This window comes from Calliphora vicina, chromosome 5, assembly GCF_958450345.1.
Source record: "Calliphora vicina chromosome 5, idCalVici1.1, whole genome shotgun sequence".
Classification (NCBI taxonomy): domain Eukaryota; kingdom Metazoa; phylum Arthropoda; class Insecta; order Diptera; family Calliphoridae; genus Calliphora; species Calliphora vicina.
The window spans coordinates 56,897,588-56,919,122 of NC_088784.1; the positions used below are offsets into that span (position 1 = coordinate 56,897,588).

Genomic DNA, 21,535 nt, shown 5'->3' on the forward strand with positions numbered 1-21,535 from the left:
ATGTATTTTTAACTGACATTTGAGGTCAATTACATCTTAAAATAACTAGTTATGTAGCTGATCAAGTGACCTGTTAAATAGCTAGTAAGGTAACTGAATCTATGTAAACGGTATGTGAATCCAATGTGTTGACTACTTTGAACCAGCTATCAGACAACTATCATTTGAACCCCCGGTTGGACATGCACGTGTTAAAATAACTAGTCACGTAAATACTTATGTAATTATTTGTCACCCTAAATGATAGATAAAATTACTAGTTCGGGACAGTCTCCTAGAACTGCTATACTGTGCAAAGACCGTAACCATTACACAGATAATACAGATTCGTGATAGCAACCGTATTTGTTGTCAATCGAATGATTCGGTTGTACACATAAAATTTGTCGGTTCTATCAACAGAAAGACAGTTGACAAAGAAGAATTTCGATTGAAGCAACCAAACTTTTGTTACCCCTTTTAAAATTCTATAGCCACAACTGTAAAATTCGGTCACTAAGGTAGAATCATTCGATTGGCAATAATTCCGTTGCTATCACGAATCTGTTTTCTCTGTGTACAATTAAACCATTGTTAACCAAACTCTCACAACAATATATTTGTTTCGTATTCTAGTGTTACGATGTGTGTACACTGTACCAAATTTCTTATGAAAATATCCTTCACTGGCAACACTTGTAAAATAACTCATGTTCGTTTTTCAATTTCGGTTTCACATGTATAATAAACTCACACATAGACGGTGACCGCGGGCGTACTGCTGGAGACCAATGAATTAAACTAAGCGTGACAGTAAATATAATTTTTATAATAAAAATGTCATTTCCAATAATTTGTGCATTAGCTGAATTTTAATAAACTGAACATGATTATACATTATATATGTACATTAGATTTCGTTTGTGACCAGGTCACGTCATTTGTTTTTCGGGTATCATCATTTTTCTGAAAGTTTTTACGCAAATAAAAATAATGTCGTCCTTTTTTTCGGAAAATTTTCACTCCACTGCATTTCAGTAGAGAAAAAACGGTTGAATATATTCCAAATCTGATTTCACCAGTCGATTGTGCATCAAAAATTAATACAATTGATGTTTTTGAATCCTTAAAAATAGTTCCAAAAACCTACATCAGGGGGTGCAAATTTCATAAACAAAATAAAAAACAGTATTTTAGATTTTTTAAATATACACGATGAAAGGGCATTTTAAGCTTATCAAAATGGTACCAATATTTTCGCAAATCAAATTTTTAAAATTAACTCTAATGTACATATAAGGTAATAAACAAACAATTTACTTTGTTCCCGTAAAATTTAATAACAAATTCAAAAATTTCAATACTACATCGAAAAAAGTTAAATAGGCCCCCCATTTTCGTAACTCCTAACATGCAATGATTAATAGGGATGATCTAAAGAATTGAGTTCATGTTTTTAAATCCTTTGTTTGCTTCTAACAAAGACAAATAAATTATTTTGCTGCGTCAATGAATGAATTTAATTTTATTGTAACACATGTCATGTCCTTTGTCCCAAGGGAGACATTGCAGTGTGGTGGGAGTATTTAATTTTTTTTTATTATTTTTATAAATAAAAACCAAATAATTAATCATCTATTTAATAAAACTAGGCATGTACTTATTCAATTAAAATTCGAATCAAAACAAATGCAGAAAAAACAATTAAAACGGCATAAACAGTTAATAAAAAAAAAATACTCTCATAAAGTTAACACTTAGCGACGTGACATTCTTTATAAACAAATTTTATATTTACATATGTATATGAATGCAACAATAACAAAATACATTCTCAACACTTAGGTTATTGACATTTAACATTCGTCTCTAGGTTACTCTATGAATACTCTTTCAATCCACGAAAACGCCACATGCGTACTGCACTTTTTGCTTAGTAATGAAAACATATTCAAGCCAAATTATATTGTGGTACTAATTAACTTTAGGGATTTAAGGGAGTAAAGTTATTTGCGTTGCATCCTTCCTCTCTAAATGTGACGAATTACTGAGTATAAGAGCAATTTTGCTGGCAATGTCCGAGTATATGGGATCAAAGGTTTCAGCTGAACTGAAAGAATTCAATATAAATTCCATTATAACACACCAAACTTGCACCAATTTATATATGAGTTGATTCTAATTAGAGTTTTTCTTTTCCCGGGAATTCCCGCCTAGAACAAATTATTAAATTTTAGTAAAAAAGTGTGTTAGAATCACTTTTTCACAGACAGATAATAAGGGTCCTCTTGTAAACGCTTAAATTAAATGTCTCGCAAACTGTGCAATTTGTGCATTTTTACACTCTCGCAAATGAACTGTCAAAAAATGTATGGAAATCGTTTGCACAACTCCGACAAGTTTGCGCGACAATTTACACTCGCAAACTTGAATTTGTTGTGTATTTGATGAATCAGCTGCTTTTGTTTACATTTATTTATCTTCTTCTATCTATCTACAGTGCCGGACTTAAATATTCACACAGAATACAGATTCTTCCATATTTTTTAAACGAAGGCCACAACTTTCGTACGGGTTTCAAAAAAATATTTATTTACATATAACTTATTGAAATATATGGAAAAACTAAACATAAGTTGGCACATTTCAGAAAAAATAAATAACTAATGTTTCGAACTTCGATTTTAAGGGGACAAAAATATTCACACAGTTTCTAATTTTTAATAGGAAAATAGTTTTTTTTAATAGTTTAATATTTTGTGGAGTAGCCTATATTTTTAATTTTTTTATTTTTTTATTTCATATTTTATTTATTGTATCTTCACAAAATAATGTGAACTATCAATAATTTGTTCAAATCTTAAATCTAAATATTATTTTTTATTTACGTCCCACCACAGTTGGACGAAAAATTTTGTTTAATTTATCCCAGTAAGCACCAAAGCCCCAAAAATTCAAGCACTTGAACATTTTGTTGGAATTTGACTTGAATGCAAATGTAATTATACTTTAGACATGAAAAATATTTGAAAATTTATTTATTTTTCAAACAAAAAACATATGGCTTGGATTTTTTGTTTCCTTTTTACTGGAGAATGCTATTGAAATAAATTGTAATACAACTGTAAATCAATTGCTTGACTATAATTCAATGCTTGAATTACACTTGCTTTCAACTTGAATTCCAGTAAAAATGCTTATTGGGATAGATCCTATCATTAGCGCAGGTCTGTTGGATTCCTTCCTCTTAGTCGGATGTAGCCATTACTTCTCATTAATGTTCGTGCAAGTGGGTTTGCCCCATAATTGAATTCCATAGCACCATATGGGTTTTATTATTGAGCTGTACAGCAAAAGTTTGCAATCTAAACTCAATCTCGAGTTTTTACCAATTAGCCAGTAAATTTGTAGTAATTTTAACTTCATTTGTGTCAATTTCGTATCTATATGCTTTTTCCAGGTAAGACGTCGGTCTAGATGCAGACCTAGATATTTAACTTCAGTTTGTTGAGGTATTATATGATTATTTATTAGGATTGGAGGGCACGATTCTCTACGCAATGTGAATGTAAGATGTATACATTTTTGCTCGTTTACTTTTCTCCATTGTTTTACCCACCTTTCTATGTCGAGTATATGGTCTTGTAAAAGTACAGATGCTTCTTGGGGGTTTTCATGAATGGCTAGTATAGCTGTGTCATCAGCAAAAGTAGATATCTTAGAATCACTTTCTGAGTCGATTAAACGATGTCCGTCCGTCTGGATGGCTGGCTGGCTGTCCATGTAAACCTTGTGCGCAGAGTACAGGTCGCAATTTTGAAGATATTTCGATGAAATTTGGTACATATTATTTTTTCGGCTCAAGGACAAAGCATGTTGAAACTGGCTGAAATCGGTCCATTATTTCACCTAGCCCATAAATATTTAATTTATAAATGTATCTCCACAAATTCCGCTCCAAATAAGTTTTGTATACACAAAATTCATGTCACCAAATTTTGTTACGATCGGTCCATAATTAGTCATAGCTCCCATATAGACCCGCTTCCGAAAATCACTTTAACGTGCATAAATCGCTTAAAAATGTTGGTATACACACAAAATTCAACATAGTTAACTTTAATATAGACATAAATCACACGACCTAATTTCATGGTGATCGGTTCATAATTGGTCATAGCTCCCATATAAGGCCCACTTCCGAAAATCACTCATAAATATAAATTATGGAAATTTTAAAAGCAAAATGTTTTTGCTCTTTCACTTAGTGTAGACTCTATATAACCGGTTGGCGAATCCCATACATTGACTACTTTGGACCAACTATAAAACAGTATCTTTGTAATCTATGCACTTATCAGGTGATTTGAGTGTTTGCTAAACGCGAAAAAAATTGTTTTATTTTATTGAAACACGTAAAAACCACAAAAACCTTGGACTTTTGTATATAAATTTTAAAGAAAAAAATCTGAAACCCAATAAACATTTACTTATAACCTAAAAATTCAAGCACTGGAATTATATGAATTCAAATATAATTAGGTTTTAATCTTGGAAAATATTTGAAAATTTGAAATGTTTTTCAATCAAAAAACATTTTTTTTGAATTTAAATTTCCTTTTTACTGGAGAATGCTATTGATATAAAGTGTAATACAACTGTACTTGAAACTGGACTCCACGCTGGAATAACATTTGTTTTCAACTTGAATTCCATTAAAAATGCTATTGGGTATTTTCATAAAATTATTTTATTGTTTTATTATTATTTGCAATGACGTCATAACTTCAGAGAGTAATACTAATACAATAAGTAGCAGAAATGCAACCAGTGAAACCCCATCAAAGTGCATACAAAATTCACTATTATTAAGGTTTCTAATTTTTTTCATTTCCAGGAATAGATAAACACTTGTTGGAAATGGTACTAAATATTTGATAAACTAAAGAACTAACATATTTTCAAACTATATATAGATTTTTTACAGTAATCTCGAAATTTTCAATCGGATTTATCTGCAAATTGTATTATTCTGCGTTTAAACCCTACTGTAGAATGCCCTTGAAACTCGCCTATAGAATGTTAAAATTATTTGTATGTGACGCCATTATTTTAATGGACTTTATGGCGCCTACGATATGATTATTTTTTTTTCCTAGACTTTTACTTTTCTCCACCCATGTTACAGTTTAGTGTTGTTGTGAAAATCTACATGTTGTTTTTTTTTGTTATAATTTTTCCAAGAATTCATTTATTGTTGTTAGTTAGTTATACTTGTGTACTATATTTTTTTTACGGTTGAAAAAGTTTTATGAAATTTGTGTTAGAATGTTGAAGATGATACCAATTTTAGCTGCCGATGATGTCATCGTCATACACATTTGTAAATTAATATACAATTCATTATAAGGATATCAGAGAGTATGTATCGCCCAGATATGTGAAGATATACATACTTATGTACATAAATATGTACAAACATGTGTATATAATATGAAGATTTAAAAACATGTTTATTTTTTTAGTGTTTTGAATTCATAAATATGTACATACAATAAATAAACTGCAGAGAAAAGGAAGGTTTTTATTAATGACTTCAAATATTTGTATTGTTTCATATCAAGTTTCGAATAAGACTTCAATAAATAAGAGGCCACTTAAAATCCGTACGGATTAAAGCGAGCATAACGTTTGAAATGAAACAACGTATGTTAACATTTTATACATGAAATTAAAGGTAATTTATTAAGCTTTTAAAAAATGTAACTGTAGGTTTATGTGTCTTTATTGCGAATAAATTTTCTGGCCTTTCTTCTTATGCCTCCCATTAATAGCTGCACAACTTTTCTTCCCACTTCTACCGTTATTCCAGCATATTTATTCCACTTTGTTCTCATCAAAATCTGGTTGTTTACTGTACCTGCACTATTTTTCAATTTACGTTTAACAATTTGTTGGATTGATGTGTTTTGGTATAATATCAATATTATTCTCATTATACCACCTCATAGTTGTATTTGAGTAATGACAACTTGTCATTTAGTAATGATAACTTGGCTAAAATTTTGTATCAGATGTGTGATGTCTTATAAATGACAGCAATCGTTTTTCCAAACTCTCTTTTTATATATAATTCTGAAAATTCTTTAAAAACATGTCTAAAAAGCTTGTCTCTTCAAACCGCAGTGGCGGATTGCCTGCCAAATTTTACGTATTCATATTTAAAGGCCACACAACCTCGAGCTGCCGAGATGTAAAATTTTTGACCTTTTTTTTCCATTGTGTCTACACTTTTTAAAACTAAACATAATAACTTGCAATTCATGCATTGAACACATTGAAGACAGCAGGCTACACGAACACAAATTCTGCTGGCTGGAGTTGTAGTCGTGTGGCAGCTACTGAATTATTTTAAAGACGACAGCTACAAAGTAAACAGCTGATTTATAATTCAGTGGTGCCACTTTAATAAAAAATAACCGTACAAAATTCCAAAGTAATTAAGATTTAAACAATTATTTTGAGTAAACATATATATATGGTTATAATTAATTATGTACCTGTTATTAATTTACATCAATATGGTTATCAAAAATTTCTCTTAATTAAGTAAAAAAATATATTTTTTTTAAGCACTCATTTGATTTACATTTTTTATTATATTAGCAACACTATTTCTGCTTTGTAGTTGACAGAAATAGAAATTAGTTTAATTCGGCTACAGCGGCAAAAGCAATCGTGTGGTCGTGTAGCTGTGCTGTCGTCAAAAGAATCGTCTTCGTATAAACGTGTGTATTCTAATTTTGACAGATTGTAGTTGGTAGCCTGCTGTCTTCAATGTGTTCCATGCATCATTGTAGAATAACCGTAGATTTGTTGTTAAAAACATATGTAAATATTTTTCCACTTTGATAACAGGGGCGTTGTTATGATTACTACAGTGAGTACCGATTTTAAGTGGCCACTTCTTTAGTCACATATTGTTTGAAATTGTTGTTTGCAATCACAGATTTGGCAATTATTTAAAGTAAAGTCCATTTGTTAACCTACTACCTATTACTGTTTAATAACTAGTGGGGACATGAACATAAATTTTTATACCCTTCAGCTTCGTGAGAAGGATATATATAAGTTTGTCATTCCGTTTGTAATTTCAACAATATAATTTTCCGAGCCTATAAAGTATATATATTCTGGATCCTTATAGATAGCGAAGTCGATTAAGCCATGTCCGTCTCTCTGTATATCTGTCTGTTGAAATCAAATTTCTGAAGACTTCAGATATCTTCGGGATCCAAATCTTCAATAATTCTGTAAGACATGCTTTGGAGAAGTTTCCTATTTAAAATCAGCAAAATCGGTCCACAAATGGCTGAGATATGAGGAAAAAACCAGGACAACCTCGATTTTTGACCTACATATATCTGTATTACTAAGTCATTAATATAGACAATATGGATGAGAGATATTTCAAAGATCTTTGCAACGACGTATTTAAGACCATAGTAAGTTGGACCTACTAATGGGTCAAAATCAGAAAAATATTTTTTAACCCGATTTTTTTTTAAAAATTTAAAAATAACAATTCAAAAAAAACAAATTTTCCAAAAAATTAAAAAAAACAACTTTGGAAAAAAACAATTTTTTTTTACCTAAAAATATTTAAAATTTATATTTGGAAGTATAATTTGGTGGAGGGTATATAAGATTCGGAACAGCCGAATATAGCTCTCTTACTTGTTGTTTAATAACACTGTCTAACAAATTGAGACTTTTTGATTGGAACAGAATAACGACCCTATAATTCTGAAAGGGCATGTTGAGTAAATCATTTTTGTAGATTAAACTTATAGTCCAGCTGGTCTGTTTTTTTTTAAAGTGGGTCAAAGTTTTAATTTTTTGATCAAAGGGAGCAATATACTAATTTAAAAAATGTTGTAAGTTAATGTCTGAGAGAATTCTTATTGTCAGAGTTATGTATATTGTGGGATTTTATGGGGATAATTTTTGTGGAAGATCTTAACCCTCTATCAATTTGACCCTTTTATTAAATTCTTAATTTCATTTTCGAAATCAAAATAAATCTATTAACCATTCCGTCAATGAATTCATTATGAATTAATTCCTTTGTACTTCAATTGTTTTGAACTCATTCCTTTGAGAATTAATTCTTTATAGAATTAATTCCTTACTGAATGATTAAAATTTTCTTGAATTAAAATTCATTACGAATTAGCTTTAAAAATGTGTTGAATGATTAAATTTTTCTTCAATTCAAATCAATTAAGTAATTTTTTAAATTTATTTTGTATGAATGAAGCTGAATGAAGTAAAATTATTTAAATTCAATTTGTATTAGATTTGAATTAACAACAATTTAATTATTCAAATGTTGAATGAATTTTGTTATGAATTAATTTAACGATAAATGAATTATATTTAAATAAAAGCCTTTGAATGAAGCTAAATAATTAGATGTTCCGAATTCCGATTTTAGTGAATTAAGCTCAAATGGAATTTTAATTTATTTCAAATATTGACTAGACTTATTTAATTTTTATCCAACTTATGGCCATGTAGCATATACAAATCTAACAGGTGGTTATTTATTTTAGTAATATTTGATGTATTTTATAGTTAAAAGACATGCAAACATCAATTAAACAAATAAATTACAATCTATGCATGTACATTAGGGTGGCCTTATTTAGCAAGGTCTAAAATTGTTCTCCGTCATAACGTCATGACGCGTCATCGAAAAATCAAAAGTAATATTTTCAAAAAAATATTTTTGTTTTTTAAGTTTAGGTTATAATGGGCTAATGAAGTCTAAGTAAAAACCTTAACTATGTTTTGTAATAGTTATGGTCCAAAACATAAATTGTTTTTAAGAAACTAATTTTATCTATTTTATATTTATTCTAATACGAATTTTTAAGCTAGAGTGAAATTCAAAAAATTTTTTGCATCATTGTTTTTCAAAAAAAACGTCCCAAAAATAGTATCGAGTGTTTTTTTTTATTGTGTCAAACAATACGGTATAAAGCCAAAAACTGTCATAAATCCAATCACTGATTGTTGCACACATATTAGGAGAAACATAAACTTTTTGCTTGGTTTTTTATTTGCAATGTATAGAAGAATGATTTGTTGATAAATTTTTATTCTAGAACGTTTTATTAACGTATTATATTTTATTAAAATAAACAATTTATTATCTTTATTTGGCAAACAATTAAAAATTTCAAGTGTAAAAACATATTGACCACAATTATTGATTACATAACATAAACATACATATATGTATGTACATTAGGCTGGGTCGATTTGTATGGACGATCAAAAAGAAAAAAATCGTATAGCAGAAACGCATTCTACGGAAAATTCTAAGAAAGTTTCCACAAGAAACCATAGGTCTAAAATCAAATCCTATCTTGCGCATTTCGTCGTTTATCCAATAAAAAAACTATTAAAAAAATAAATACTGAAATATCATTGAATAAAAGACGAAATGCGCAAGATAGGATTTGATTTTAGACCTATGGTTTCTTGGGGAAACTTTCTTAGAATTTTCCGTAGAATGCGTTTCTGCTATACGATTTTTCGTCAAAAAAATCGACCCACCCTAATGTACATAATACACAATACAAAAAGTTTCTGTTAATTTAGATCAAAAATATATTAATTAAAACATTTGTGACGTTAAGCTAGTTTCTGAAAAAAGTAGTGAAATAGAATTAACACGAAATGACATTACATTTTTTATAAGAAAACAATTTAATTTTTTTTTCATTCATTCATTTGTAGTAAAAAAGCAAATAGCTGTTGCAATTGTAAATAAACGTTAACAATTCTTGGGAAACCCCAACAACACAAATCGTTATCTGACGTAGCATGTAACGTTTTGTAAAAATCAATAATATCTTTTCTTTTGAGGAGGTGAAAGCAGCGATAGCATGCAACTTGTTTCCGGCTAATTTCTCGCCTGCAATTTGTAGGAAAAAAAACATTCAATATAAAAAAAATAAAAAAAAGATGTAGCCTTCGATGAGATTCGAACCCGCACAACTAATTTTTAATGTGTCAAAATTCCGAATATAAAGTAAAAATTATTTATCAATAACGCACTTTTTTTAACAAAACATTAAAATTTTAATCAAATATTAGATTTACATATTAAATTAATCATAGTTTTACTATTATTTTAAGTTATTAATAATAATAACGTTTTGATTAAAATTTAAAACAATGAAAATAGTGGAAGCAAATATGTAAACAAAAATGCAATGTTGTGATCTAAAAATAGACTGTGGTGAGTTTGACAAATTGCGGCGAATTCATATTGACAAATCAAAATGAGTTTATTTTTACCAAAACTTGCTTTGTTTTATGAATAAAATAATTAAAAACGTTTTTATTAATATTTGCATTAATTCTTAATATTTTTCTTTATTTTAATGTTTTTTTTTATTTCTGAATTCATATTCAGAAATAAAAATAAAATAATATTATTTTTTTATGGGGGAAAGGAAAAGGGATTTTTAGGAATTAATATAACAAAGTTAACATAATTAATTTTTAACATATATGTATACAAAATGTTGTTAGCAGCAGAGCTACAAATGAACATTAATTTTTGAATTAATTCGTGAATAATTCACAGAAAAAAATGAATTGAATGAGATTTGAGTCAATTCAAATGAATTTGGTAAAAATTAATTGCAATTCGTTTCCAATTCAAATAGAATTCGATTCTAATTCAAATGAATTTGTCAAAGTGAATTGCAATTCATTTCCAATTCATTATAATTGAATTGATTTTGAATTAATTCAAATGAATTTGTAAAAATGAGTTGCAATTCATTTACTATTCATTTGAATTGAATAAATTCAAATTAATTATAAAAAAAAATTTGCAATTATTTTCCAACTCATTTGAATTGATTGAAATTTGAATTGATTTTGTAAGTAAATCTACAGTAAGCATCATTGTCGTTTTTTTTAATGTAAAAGACAGCAAGCATTACATACATATTTGATTATTTGTGGATGATAGTTTTATTTTTTTGAAATAAATATAACATAAATATTAGTAAAAAGTTTGTTGTTGGGTGGTCGTGGGTTACACAATTTCAAAAATTATTAATTGCTTCTTGAATACAAAATGTGTTTTGTTGTTCAGCGTATTTCAAAATAAAAATCAGTTCTTCTTGAAGAAACAATCTCCAAACACCAGGACAAGGCTTTTCTATTTTTGTACTGGTAGGAGAAATTTTTTTCATAACCACTAGAGATCTGCTCTTGAATTTGATTGATTGCAACTCATTTCTGATTTCATTCATTTGAATTGCTAATTCGTTTTTCTAATTCATTGGAATTAATTCGAAATCAATTCAATTCAAATGAATTGGAAACTAATTGCAACTCATTTTTACAAATTCATTTGAATTGGAAATGAATTGAAATTCATTTCAGCCTAATTCGATTGAATTGATTCAAATTTCATTCAATTCCTTTTAGTTGTAAAATGAATTAATTAAAAATTTAGCCAATTCATAATGAATTAAAATAAAAAAAGAATGATTCTTTAACATCTCTGGTTAGCAGAGCCACCAACACAAATGTTTTTCATTATTATAACTTTGTTATCTTTTAGGTATTTAGATAAATTAGGAAATAGAAAAAAAACGAATCACTTACATAGGTATGGGTATACTGGAACCCCAACGATGAAAGATCTTTCAGGTTGTAGTTAGGGTTTTAATCCCGGGAATTCCCGGTATAAATTTTCCGGGAATTTTCCCAAGTTTTCACTACCCGATTCCCGGGATTTTTAGTCGGGAATCCCGGGAATTAAAAACTGACGAGAATACATAGAAAACTAGTAACAAAAAATAGTGAAAAGTTTTTTGCATATATCTTGGCAATAATAGACCGCTTATTATTACTATTTATCTGGCGTTTTTCGTATGAAAATTTAAAAAGAGAATTCATTACACAGTGCAACAGTGAAAAAAACACACGATCATGACTATATAGGTTCGACTCTACTACCAAAGGGTAGTAAAACCCTATACTCAGTTTGTCCATTTTGGTGACCGATTTTTTTTTATGGGCCCACAAAGTTTCTGAAAATCAGTTGGGCCTCTAAAAAAGGTGTCATCAGTTTTTGGTTAACAGCTAATTCAGACTTTGTGATACGGCTTAACTTTATATGGCAATAATATAACTAAGATTCCGCCAAATAATTTTTGTTACAATTTTCTTCCAAAAAATAGCTTTTTCGTGCACTTTTGTTGAAAAAATATAGGAAAAAAATTTTTTTTTTTACTTTTTTTAGAATAACTTCCAGGTTCTCCTAATTTTTCATTAACACTATTTAGGAAAGTTGTAGCTACGGTAAAGTTGAACAACACTTGAGAACATATCAATGCATTCTGAACGTGTCTAGTCACTCTAAATAGCACATAAAGATCACTTTGTACCTTAACAATTTTCGTTTTTACTATTTTTTTACGCTAAAACAAAGATTTTTTATTAAAATAGTATGATCAAGTCCACACTTCTATGTTGTGCTGTATTATTTTCTCGGCTGAGGTGTTCGGAATGGGGATCAGTGAGTGGACCCTCAATGTCACACATTTAAAAAAAAATCGCCAAAAAGCCATTTATGATCTGAATGAGCTGAAATTTAAAATGTAGATAGTCCTTGAGAAGATCTACAAAAATATGCTTTTAGCTGTAGGTATCTCTTTTAGTTCAAGAGATATTTAAGTTTAATTTTTTTTTTAAATTTTGCTCGATCTTTTTTTTTGTATTTTATATATGATGGGCCTACGAAAGGTCGAAATTTGTTTTTTATATACGACGTATATTTGCGATAAAATTCTAAAGAAAATAAAATCAACCTGATAACAATTATTTCGTCCCTATAAAAAGTTACACGCATCCAAAGTTGAAGCATCTTTTTATATATTTCAACTTTGTAGGCGTGTGTTTTTTAAGTTTTTTCCCAAAAAAGTCCCCATATTTTTTCTTTTATAAAAAACTAATTTTCTTCGTGGCTATACACATTTTTTTATGATCTGGAAAGAGAACTTAATGCAAAAACGTATAAAGTAAAATTTGACTAACTTAAGCGGACATTGTACCCCCCAGCCCTATCCAAACTTGGCAAATTTTGAAACAAAATTTTAGGTTTGAGTAAAAAATTCTAAAAACGCATAGCACCGATCCTCAAAAGCTCGTCATATTTGTATAGCCATATATATTGTTTATATACTTACAAAACGTTTTTACTATCTTACTGTAAATAACGTCAAAGTGGGCTATTTTTAAAAAAAACTCAGTTTTTGGAACACATTTCCCCGTTTTGGTAATTTCGATGTTTGAAAACAAAGAATGGCAACAGTAGTGATGCCATTGACTTAAGATCATTTAGATCTACATTACTTCCAAATTTTATTGTGATGTCTGTAACTGTTCAAATTTTACATTAATTCAATGTTTTTATTTTTCTTGATGGAAAATCACTATTTTATAATATAGTTAGTTTTTAAGGTAAAATACGTCCGAAAAAACTCAAACTTAATTCATTTCACTAAAATGTCAATCTCCAAGTCACAAGGTTTCCACCGATATCAAAAACTTATATAAAAAGCATATAATTACTCTTCAGAAGCTCCACAAACCATGCCCACTTTAAAAATGTTTAATGTTTTTTCATATCTTGTATCAAGCCGGTCTTGCGTGATCAAGATTGGATAAAGTGATGCGCCCGAATTATACCGATAATGATTTACCCATTCTTCGTTATTCCAGCACAATAGAGAAGTATACACTCGAGCATACATTTTTAACAAAAAATTTTAGTTTTAGAGTCGAAAAATAGTAAAAAACTAAAATTTTTAAGCTACAAAGTGATTTTTGACAGCTATTTAGAATGCCTAGATATGTTCGGATTGCATTGATATGTTCACAAGAGTTATTCAGATTTACCAGAGCTACAACTTTGCAAAATATTGTTATTGAAAAATTAATAGTCCCTGGAAGTTATTCTAAAAAAAGTAAAAAAAAAATTTTTCTTCCTATATTTTTTCAACAAAAGTGCACGAAAAAGCTATTTTTTGGAAACAGATTTTAACAAAATTTATTTGGCGGACTCTTAGCTATATTATTGGCATATAAAGTTAAGCCGTAACACAAAGTCTGAATTAGCTGTTAACCCAAAACTGATGACACCTTTTTTAGAGGGCCCACTGATTTTCAGAAACTTTGGGGGCCCATAAAAAAAAATCGGTCACCAAAATGGACAAACTGAGTATAGGGTTTTACTACCCTTTGGTAGTAGAGTCGAACCTATACTATAATGATCTTGTGTTTTTCCAAAAGTCTTCATTTGTTGCATAGTGTTATTTATAGAATTTATTTCTTATTGAATCATTCTAATTTCTTTAAATTTCTTCTTCAAATCCATAACAAAATAGCTTCAAAAATTTATTAAATGATTACATTTTTCTTCAACTAAAATCTAGTACAAAAGGTTTAAGACAATTTTTTCATTTAATTTTGGAAATGATTTGATTTAACTAAAATTTAATCATTCAAAGTTTGAATAAATTCTGTTATTAAATAACTTTGAAATTAATTCAGTTTAAACAAAGGCTTTGGAATGGCTTTGGAAAAAAATTAAATAGTTTTAGGAAGGGATTTATTTATTATACAGTTTTTAATTACGGATTAAGATTTTAGTGAATTAAGCTCAAATTGTATTAATAAATTCGTAGATCTGATATTTAATAATTATAACACTAAGTTTTAATATGAAATTTTGCTATAATATTCCTAATTTACAGTATCATTATATATGATGATGAATCAGGATGAGGGATACATAGGATTTAAAAGGGATTTTTTTGTGGTTTTTTTTAATACATGTATTTAAATTTTAATCATTATTAAATAAAAAAATGATTAATCGTATGTAATTTTATACAAAAAAAAATCGTTTCTCTAATTTTTTTCTATTTTCATATGTCACCCCTGTTTTTGCTCATTTATCTCAGTTGAGACTTACAAGTTTACGATATCATTTATAAAGCCTCATTTATTATATTTATTTAAACCATGGCAGAATCAACGAGGAACAATTATTAGAAAGTATGTTGTCAATTATAATTTCCCTAAGATGTCAAACAAAAAAATGAAAAATGTCAAAATGGAAAGTCTAAAAAAATTAATTAAATTTTATTTTTTTTTTGGAAAAATCTATTATGAAAAGTTTAAGTGTGAAATGAAAAACTAATGTATATCGTTAGCTTAGTACGCAAACGTAACAAGTCCACTTTTAATTAAAATTAATATTTTGATGCAGAAAGATAACTCCACAAAAAAAATAATAATAATAATAAGAAAACATGCTAAGTCCAGCAAAAAACATTGAATATGCTATTTAAATCTACTTTTTCAATATTATTTTCTATAATACTTTGAAGATTAAAATTTTTCGATGTAATCACTATAGTATGGTTACACAATTCACTGTAAAATAAAAAAAAAATTAAATTTTGAAGAAATAATAAAAAACTAATTTATTGTTACGAAATTGTACTTGAATTCAAATATAACGATTTTTTATTTTATATTATTTAAATAATATAAAATAATAAAACCAATTTGTAAAATAATAAAACGAGAAATTAAAATTTATTATAAGAAAATGTGCTAAGTCCAGCCAAAAAACACAAAATCATAAAAATCAAAAGAGCTAAAGGCCCAACTATATGCATATTATGCATACACTAGTTTAAGTCAGCTTAAGCAACTGGGCGAATACATATAAAACGAATGTGACAAACTATAATGTACTTAAGAGAGTTTCGTCAAGTATCGTCAAATATTATTTGCTTAAGCAAAGAGCGAAACTGGTTGCACATTCCGTAAATTTGTTTATTTTATACAAAGAAAATAAAGAAAAAAAAGAAACGGATGAAGAAAATTTATTTATTTTCATAAAATAATAAGAAATACGATTGTTTTTAATTACGTGTTGCACATAAATGTGCAAATGGGGCTAAATTGTTTTGAATGCACGTAAGTACATTCACCTAAAAGTTTCTTAGGATTTTCTTAAGCATTTGACGGACTTTCGTTCGGTTTTGACATTAACTTAAGCTAGCTTATGCATATTATAGTTGGGCCTTAAGTCCCTAAAAATGGCGTCAGTTTCTAAAGTCATTTCAGTTATTTTATTTTTTCAACTGATACTTAAAGCCAACAGATCATAGGAGAGAACTGCGTTTACAGATCTAAAGAATATTGAAAACAAAAAAAGATAAAACGTTTTTTGTCTATCCTGTAAAATTCAAAAAATGGGACTTGGCACGTTTGCGTACTAAGCTAACGATATACATACCCTTAACACTTATGGAAAAAGTCGTTTAAAAATAAATTTTTCTTTTTCACTTTTCGAAAAAAAAACTTAAAAAAATTAAAAAAAAAATTACATTTTGTTTACCAAAAAATATTTAAAATTTTTATTTTAAAGTATAATTTGGTGAAGGGTATATAAGATTCGGCACAGCCGAATATAGTTCTCTTACTTGTTTTTATTTAAATATGCCCATTTTAACATATTGTAACTACATTTTAATAGTAAGAAATTCCCAAATTTAATAATTTCAGTTGCTGGCAGCCGTATTAATTGGCTTTGGAATATACGTTATTTTGACATATGATACAAATGAAATTGCCTCGATAGCTGCATATTCTTATATTGGCATTGGTATTTCCGTATTTGTGATTTTATTATTTTTAACCATTGGAGCCGCGAGAGAAAATGTCTGTTGTACTATAACGGTGAGTTAAAATATAATGGTATAAATAAATTTTACCACATTCATATTCACATCTGTTTTATTTATTATATAATCTCATATTATGTAAGTATTAATAAATAATATTTAAATGATATTTTTCAGTTCATTATTCTTATGCTTGTGGTCATTCTTGCGCAAGTAGCGGTTGCATTTTTCTTAACTAGAAACGAAGGAGATGTTTCCTCAAATTTATCGAATACTTTAGATGCATCATGGGAAGATGAACTTAAAAGTCCTGGTGCCATGTCACATTATGAAACTTGGGTAAATATTGAAATACTTAAATAAATAATAAATAAATTCCTATAAATTTTTGTTTGCAATTTTTCAGTTCAATTGCTGTGGTCGTGCCAGTCCTCAGGATTATATAGTAAATGATCGTTTACCTCCAGATAGCTGTTTCAAAAATATGGAATCCTCAATCGTAGAAAATCTCATCGAGACCGGTTGTCGTATTAAATTTGAACAATACTGGTCAAATTTATTAAGAGCTTTCAATATTGTTGCTTGGGTTTTAATTGGTTTAGAGGTATGTGTTATTTGACTATTATATGTGCATCAAAATTCATTTACTTTTATATGCACACATTTGTAAACTTTTACTGCAGCACGCTCTATATACAGGGTGGTCCAAAAAATAATACTTTTAAGTGGAGCCCATTCATAATATTTTAGATAGTGGTCTAGAACATCATGAGATCGTAATGTTTTTATATATTTCATGTTTTAATTACACTGTGCTAGTTGAAAAAACTGTCAAGCGGGTTAAACTAACTCGGGTACGCTGAATTCAGTGGTGCTAACCTTTTTTTATAAACAACAGATAAAGCAAATATCCCCTAACAACATTTTAACAATTTTTCCCATATTTTACAAAAAGTCTTCTATAAATTTTTTAATTCATAAAAATTTTATAAATTTTTGAGAAGAAGACACAATTTCTTATATGGTGATATATAATATACATATATGTATATCTTATCTTTCCCACTAGTCAAATTTATGGATTCAAAATCAGCAACAAACAGAAAATTTACAGAATATTGCGGTTTTGAAAAAATGGCACTGCATTGCCGACTATAGCAGTACTAAACACTGCACAATGTTGCTAATTACTACGAGTTATGTATTTTGATAAAATATTTGTTTTATCTTTTGTGAATTAACAGTGTATATGCATTTTCCAATTTTTAATGCCGTTTTTAAAACCCAAAATTTCGAAATTTTTCTAAAAAATATTTGTTTTGGCCTTAAAAAGTTTATATTTTAAAAACGACTGCGAAGTTTAAAAACTTCAGTTTTCACAGTATACGCTGTGCAACCTCCATTTCTCCATTTTCGAAATAACGGTATATCTCGAAAATAAAAAAACGGTTAGCACCACGAATTAGTATAAGCCGCTGGGTGCCCCTCTTGACAGAAAAAAAGTGTCAATTTCGTGTACAGTGTTATCATTTGCAAACATTTTCGAAAAAACAACAAATCTTCATTATCGTAATATGTTATTGGAAGGAAACAAATATGTTTGACAACCAAATTTGTTAAAACTTGGTACCCAGGTTCCTTTATGATCTAATAAAATTTGATACCCAGTTTCAAAGTTGAAATTTTATAAAGGAATGGTATAAAATCGCTTAATTTCAATTGTGTATATGGGCATTTCCATTATAGCGTGACGTGACATTTGTACGCTAAAATTTAAAAATAAAGTCAAATTTGTTAAATTTCTTTTTTTTATATTTGCGAAGTAATTAAGTACAATTATTCAGGAAAAATATTGCAACAATTGATCCTAAGGAGTTGAAGATATTATCAAAAAATATGCGATTGCGTGACGTTACCAAAAACAGAAGTGCGGTTTGACATGCTTTACAAAATTGCATAACTCTCCGAATCGGGCAAAACTTTTTGTATAAGACCTTTTGTAGTAGGATTTGGAATAATCAAAATTTATTATCGAAATTATAAAACAATTTATTTTCGTAAATGATTTTTGAAGATGGCGTTATATGGAAGCTATGACCAATTATGGACCGATCGCCATGAAATTAAATCGCCGCGAATGAAAGAGTACTAAGAAGAAATGACTTATACCAAAAATATTTAATTACTTCTTAATCCAAGTAGGCAGCGTAATTGTTGAATTACTTTTTTTAGCATTTTGTTATTCAAATAGGTATTTATCAAGTCTCAAGATGAGTTCGTGTAAAGAAATTAGCATCGACGTAAAAAATCTTATTGTTCAGGGTACAAAAACGGAAAATCCTATCGGGTAATTAGCAAACATTTTAATATATCTATCCTTTGCTACGGTTCAGTGCATAGTTAAAAAGTATAAAAATACCGGTTTCGTAGAAAATAAGTCAAGACCAAAGAAACTTTCCAGACGATATGTTAGTCTTGTTTTAGGAGAAGTGGCAAAACATCAGAGAATTTCAGGGCCAAGAAACGATCGAAAATACTTATCAGTTGTATTTCATCCAAAAACCATTCAAAGGGCGTTACGAACTCATGGGTATGCAAGCAGAGTTCCCCGTAGAAAACCTTTCATATCTGAAAAGAATAGAAGACTTCGCTTTGAATTTGCAAAAATGCAGATTAACAAAGGCATTGATTTCCGGAAAAAGTTATTATTTACGGATGAACGCAAATTTAACTTGTTCGGAAATGACGTGCGTGGAAAAATTTGGCTTAAAAAGAATGCAGCACTTGATCCTAAGAATGTTATTCCTACAGTGAAATATGGTAGTGGCAACGTAATGGCCTGGGCGCCTAGCAGCATCTGGGGTTGACCAGTTAGTGTTTTTTGATGGTATTATGGATCGATACTATTATAAACACCTTTTAGAATGCAATTTACAGCCGTCAGTTGATATGTTGGGTTTTAGTCAGAGTTGGAATCCCCTTCCCAATCCCCAGATCTTAGCCCTATTGAGCACGCTTGAGATATTTTAATGAGAAAAATTGTTGTTGTTTATGTTACCAACAGAGAAATGCTAAAAGAAGCATTACAGAAGTGCGGGTCAGAAATTACTCCTGATATGACCGAAAATATGGTCGCAACTATGACGAGACGTATGCAGGCAGTGATTGATGATAACGGCGGACCAACAAAATATTAATTTTATTAAAACTAACTCAAATATTAGCTGTTTTCTAAAAGTTAAAGAATCTTCTCGTTATGTATACATATACATATATATCATATATGAACATACATACATACATATACTTCATATATGAACACTTTTGTCTTTCGTTATTATTTGTTTAATCTGTATTTTTCGTTATTTTCTTAGGATAATGAAAATTTGAGTTTTGGTATAGAAATTAAAATGTAATTAAATATTATTGGTATAGATATGTTTTTTCTGGTAACCTTTGAATATATGCCATTTTCGGTATGTATGAAGATTTAAGTCCTTTACTGTATGTACATTTAAGTCCTTTACTGTATGTACTACATGTTACACGGGAAAAATTTTCCGGGAAGATTTGTTGGACCCGCAAAAAACTACATAATGGCGATTTGAACACAATAATATAAATTTTAGATTTCCCATTTTTTTTTAAATAAAAAGAATTTATACATATCTTAATAACAAGTGTGTTAATACTGCTAATATATAATTGCCCAATTCACAATTGATATCGTAGTGTTGTAGCGTTGTATGTCATAAATATTTTTCAAACAAATTATTTGAAACAAAAACAAAACAATAAAAAAAATTACGACATACAACGATACAACGCTACGAAACCAATTGTGAATTGGATTATCAGTTTACAAAATGTTAAATAATTTTCTTTTATCTTTTCAGTTGCTGGTGACTTTCGTCTCATGCTGCCTATGCAACAGTATTCGCAACGATCGCAGGCGTTCATTTTATTAAAGTTTATTCTTCATACACATACTTAGCTTTAAAGTAAACCCGGTTGCTTTTTTTTCGAAATGATTTGTAATCTTTCAAATTACACACAAACATTGAACAATTAATTATGCAGTAGTCATTCCTCTAAGGTAGATCATAAAGTGTGCCATCAAATCTAACAAATATTTATTTAAGATATTTCCCCACACGTTTAGTACCAGTGAATCGTGAATATTTGAAGCGACAAGAAAAACACATTTGAGATTGTCCGCCTTAAAGCTGAAATTACTGCAATGTATTTATATTTTTGTATAGTCATCGTTTTGTATTTAATAAATATTTAAAACCAACAATTTTAGTTATTTAATGTTTTAAATCTGTCCGTTTTTATAATTTTATTTAATATACATGTACGTATTGATAAAAAACAATGTATTTTTTTAAATAAAGAATAAAAACTGTTAACGAATTAAATTGAAATAATTAAAACCACTTCCATATTGTATCAATTATTATCTCTCTATACTAATTTTTTAATTTACATCTTAAAGTCCATATCTAGCGAAATATATGATAGTATGGAAAACTGTTTTCCATTTGGGATTTAAACAAATATCCTAAATTATAAGCAAGGTTAGCTACCGATTCAAAATGGTTTCGATAAAGGTAGTTTAGCGGTAAGGGTATTCCCTTTACTTCAGTAATGGTATTTTAATGATCTTGATTGTTGATAAAAATGTAAAAAAATTAAAAATTAATTGACAATGTTGGTCATTTATTATGTTTATGTATTATAGTTTTCAAAAA

The 21,535-nt window shown here is 28.6% G+C and overlaps 1 protein-coding gene across 1 annotated transcript in view; it reads left to right on the forward strand.

Annotated features, from left to right (window-relative positions):
• Tsp42Ef (Tetraspanin 42Ef) overlaps positions 1–21,220 on the forward strand; it is a 47,140-nt gene extending 25,920 nt beyond the window's left edge. Inside the window, exons 3-6 of the mRNA XM_065511681.1 lie at positions 16,663–16,836; positions 16,959–17,120; positions 17,188–17,385; positions 20,678–21,220. Of these exons, the coding sequence (XP_065367753.1) occupies positions 16,663–16,836; positions 16,959–17,120; positions 17,188–17,385; positions 20,678–20,749 (606 nt within the window). The 3' untranslated portion in view covers positions 20,750–21,220. The remainder of the gene's footprint in view (positions 1–16,662; positions 16,837–16,958; positions 17,121–17,187; positions 17,386–20,677) is intronic.
• The last annotated feature ends 315 nt before the right edge of the window (positions 21,221–21,535 follow it).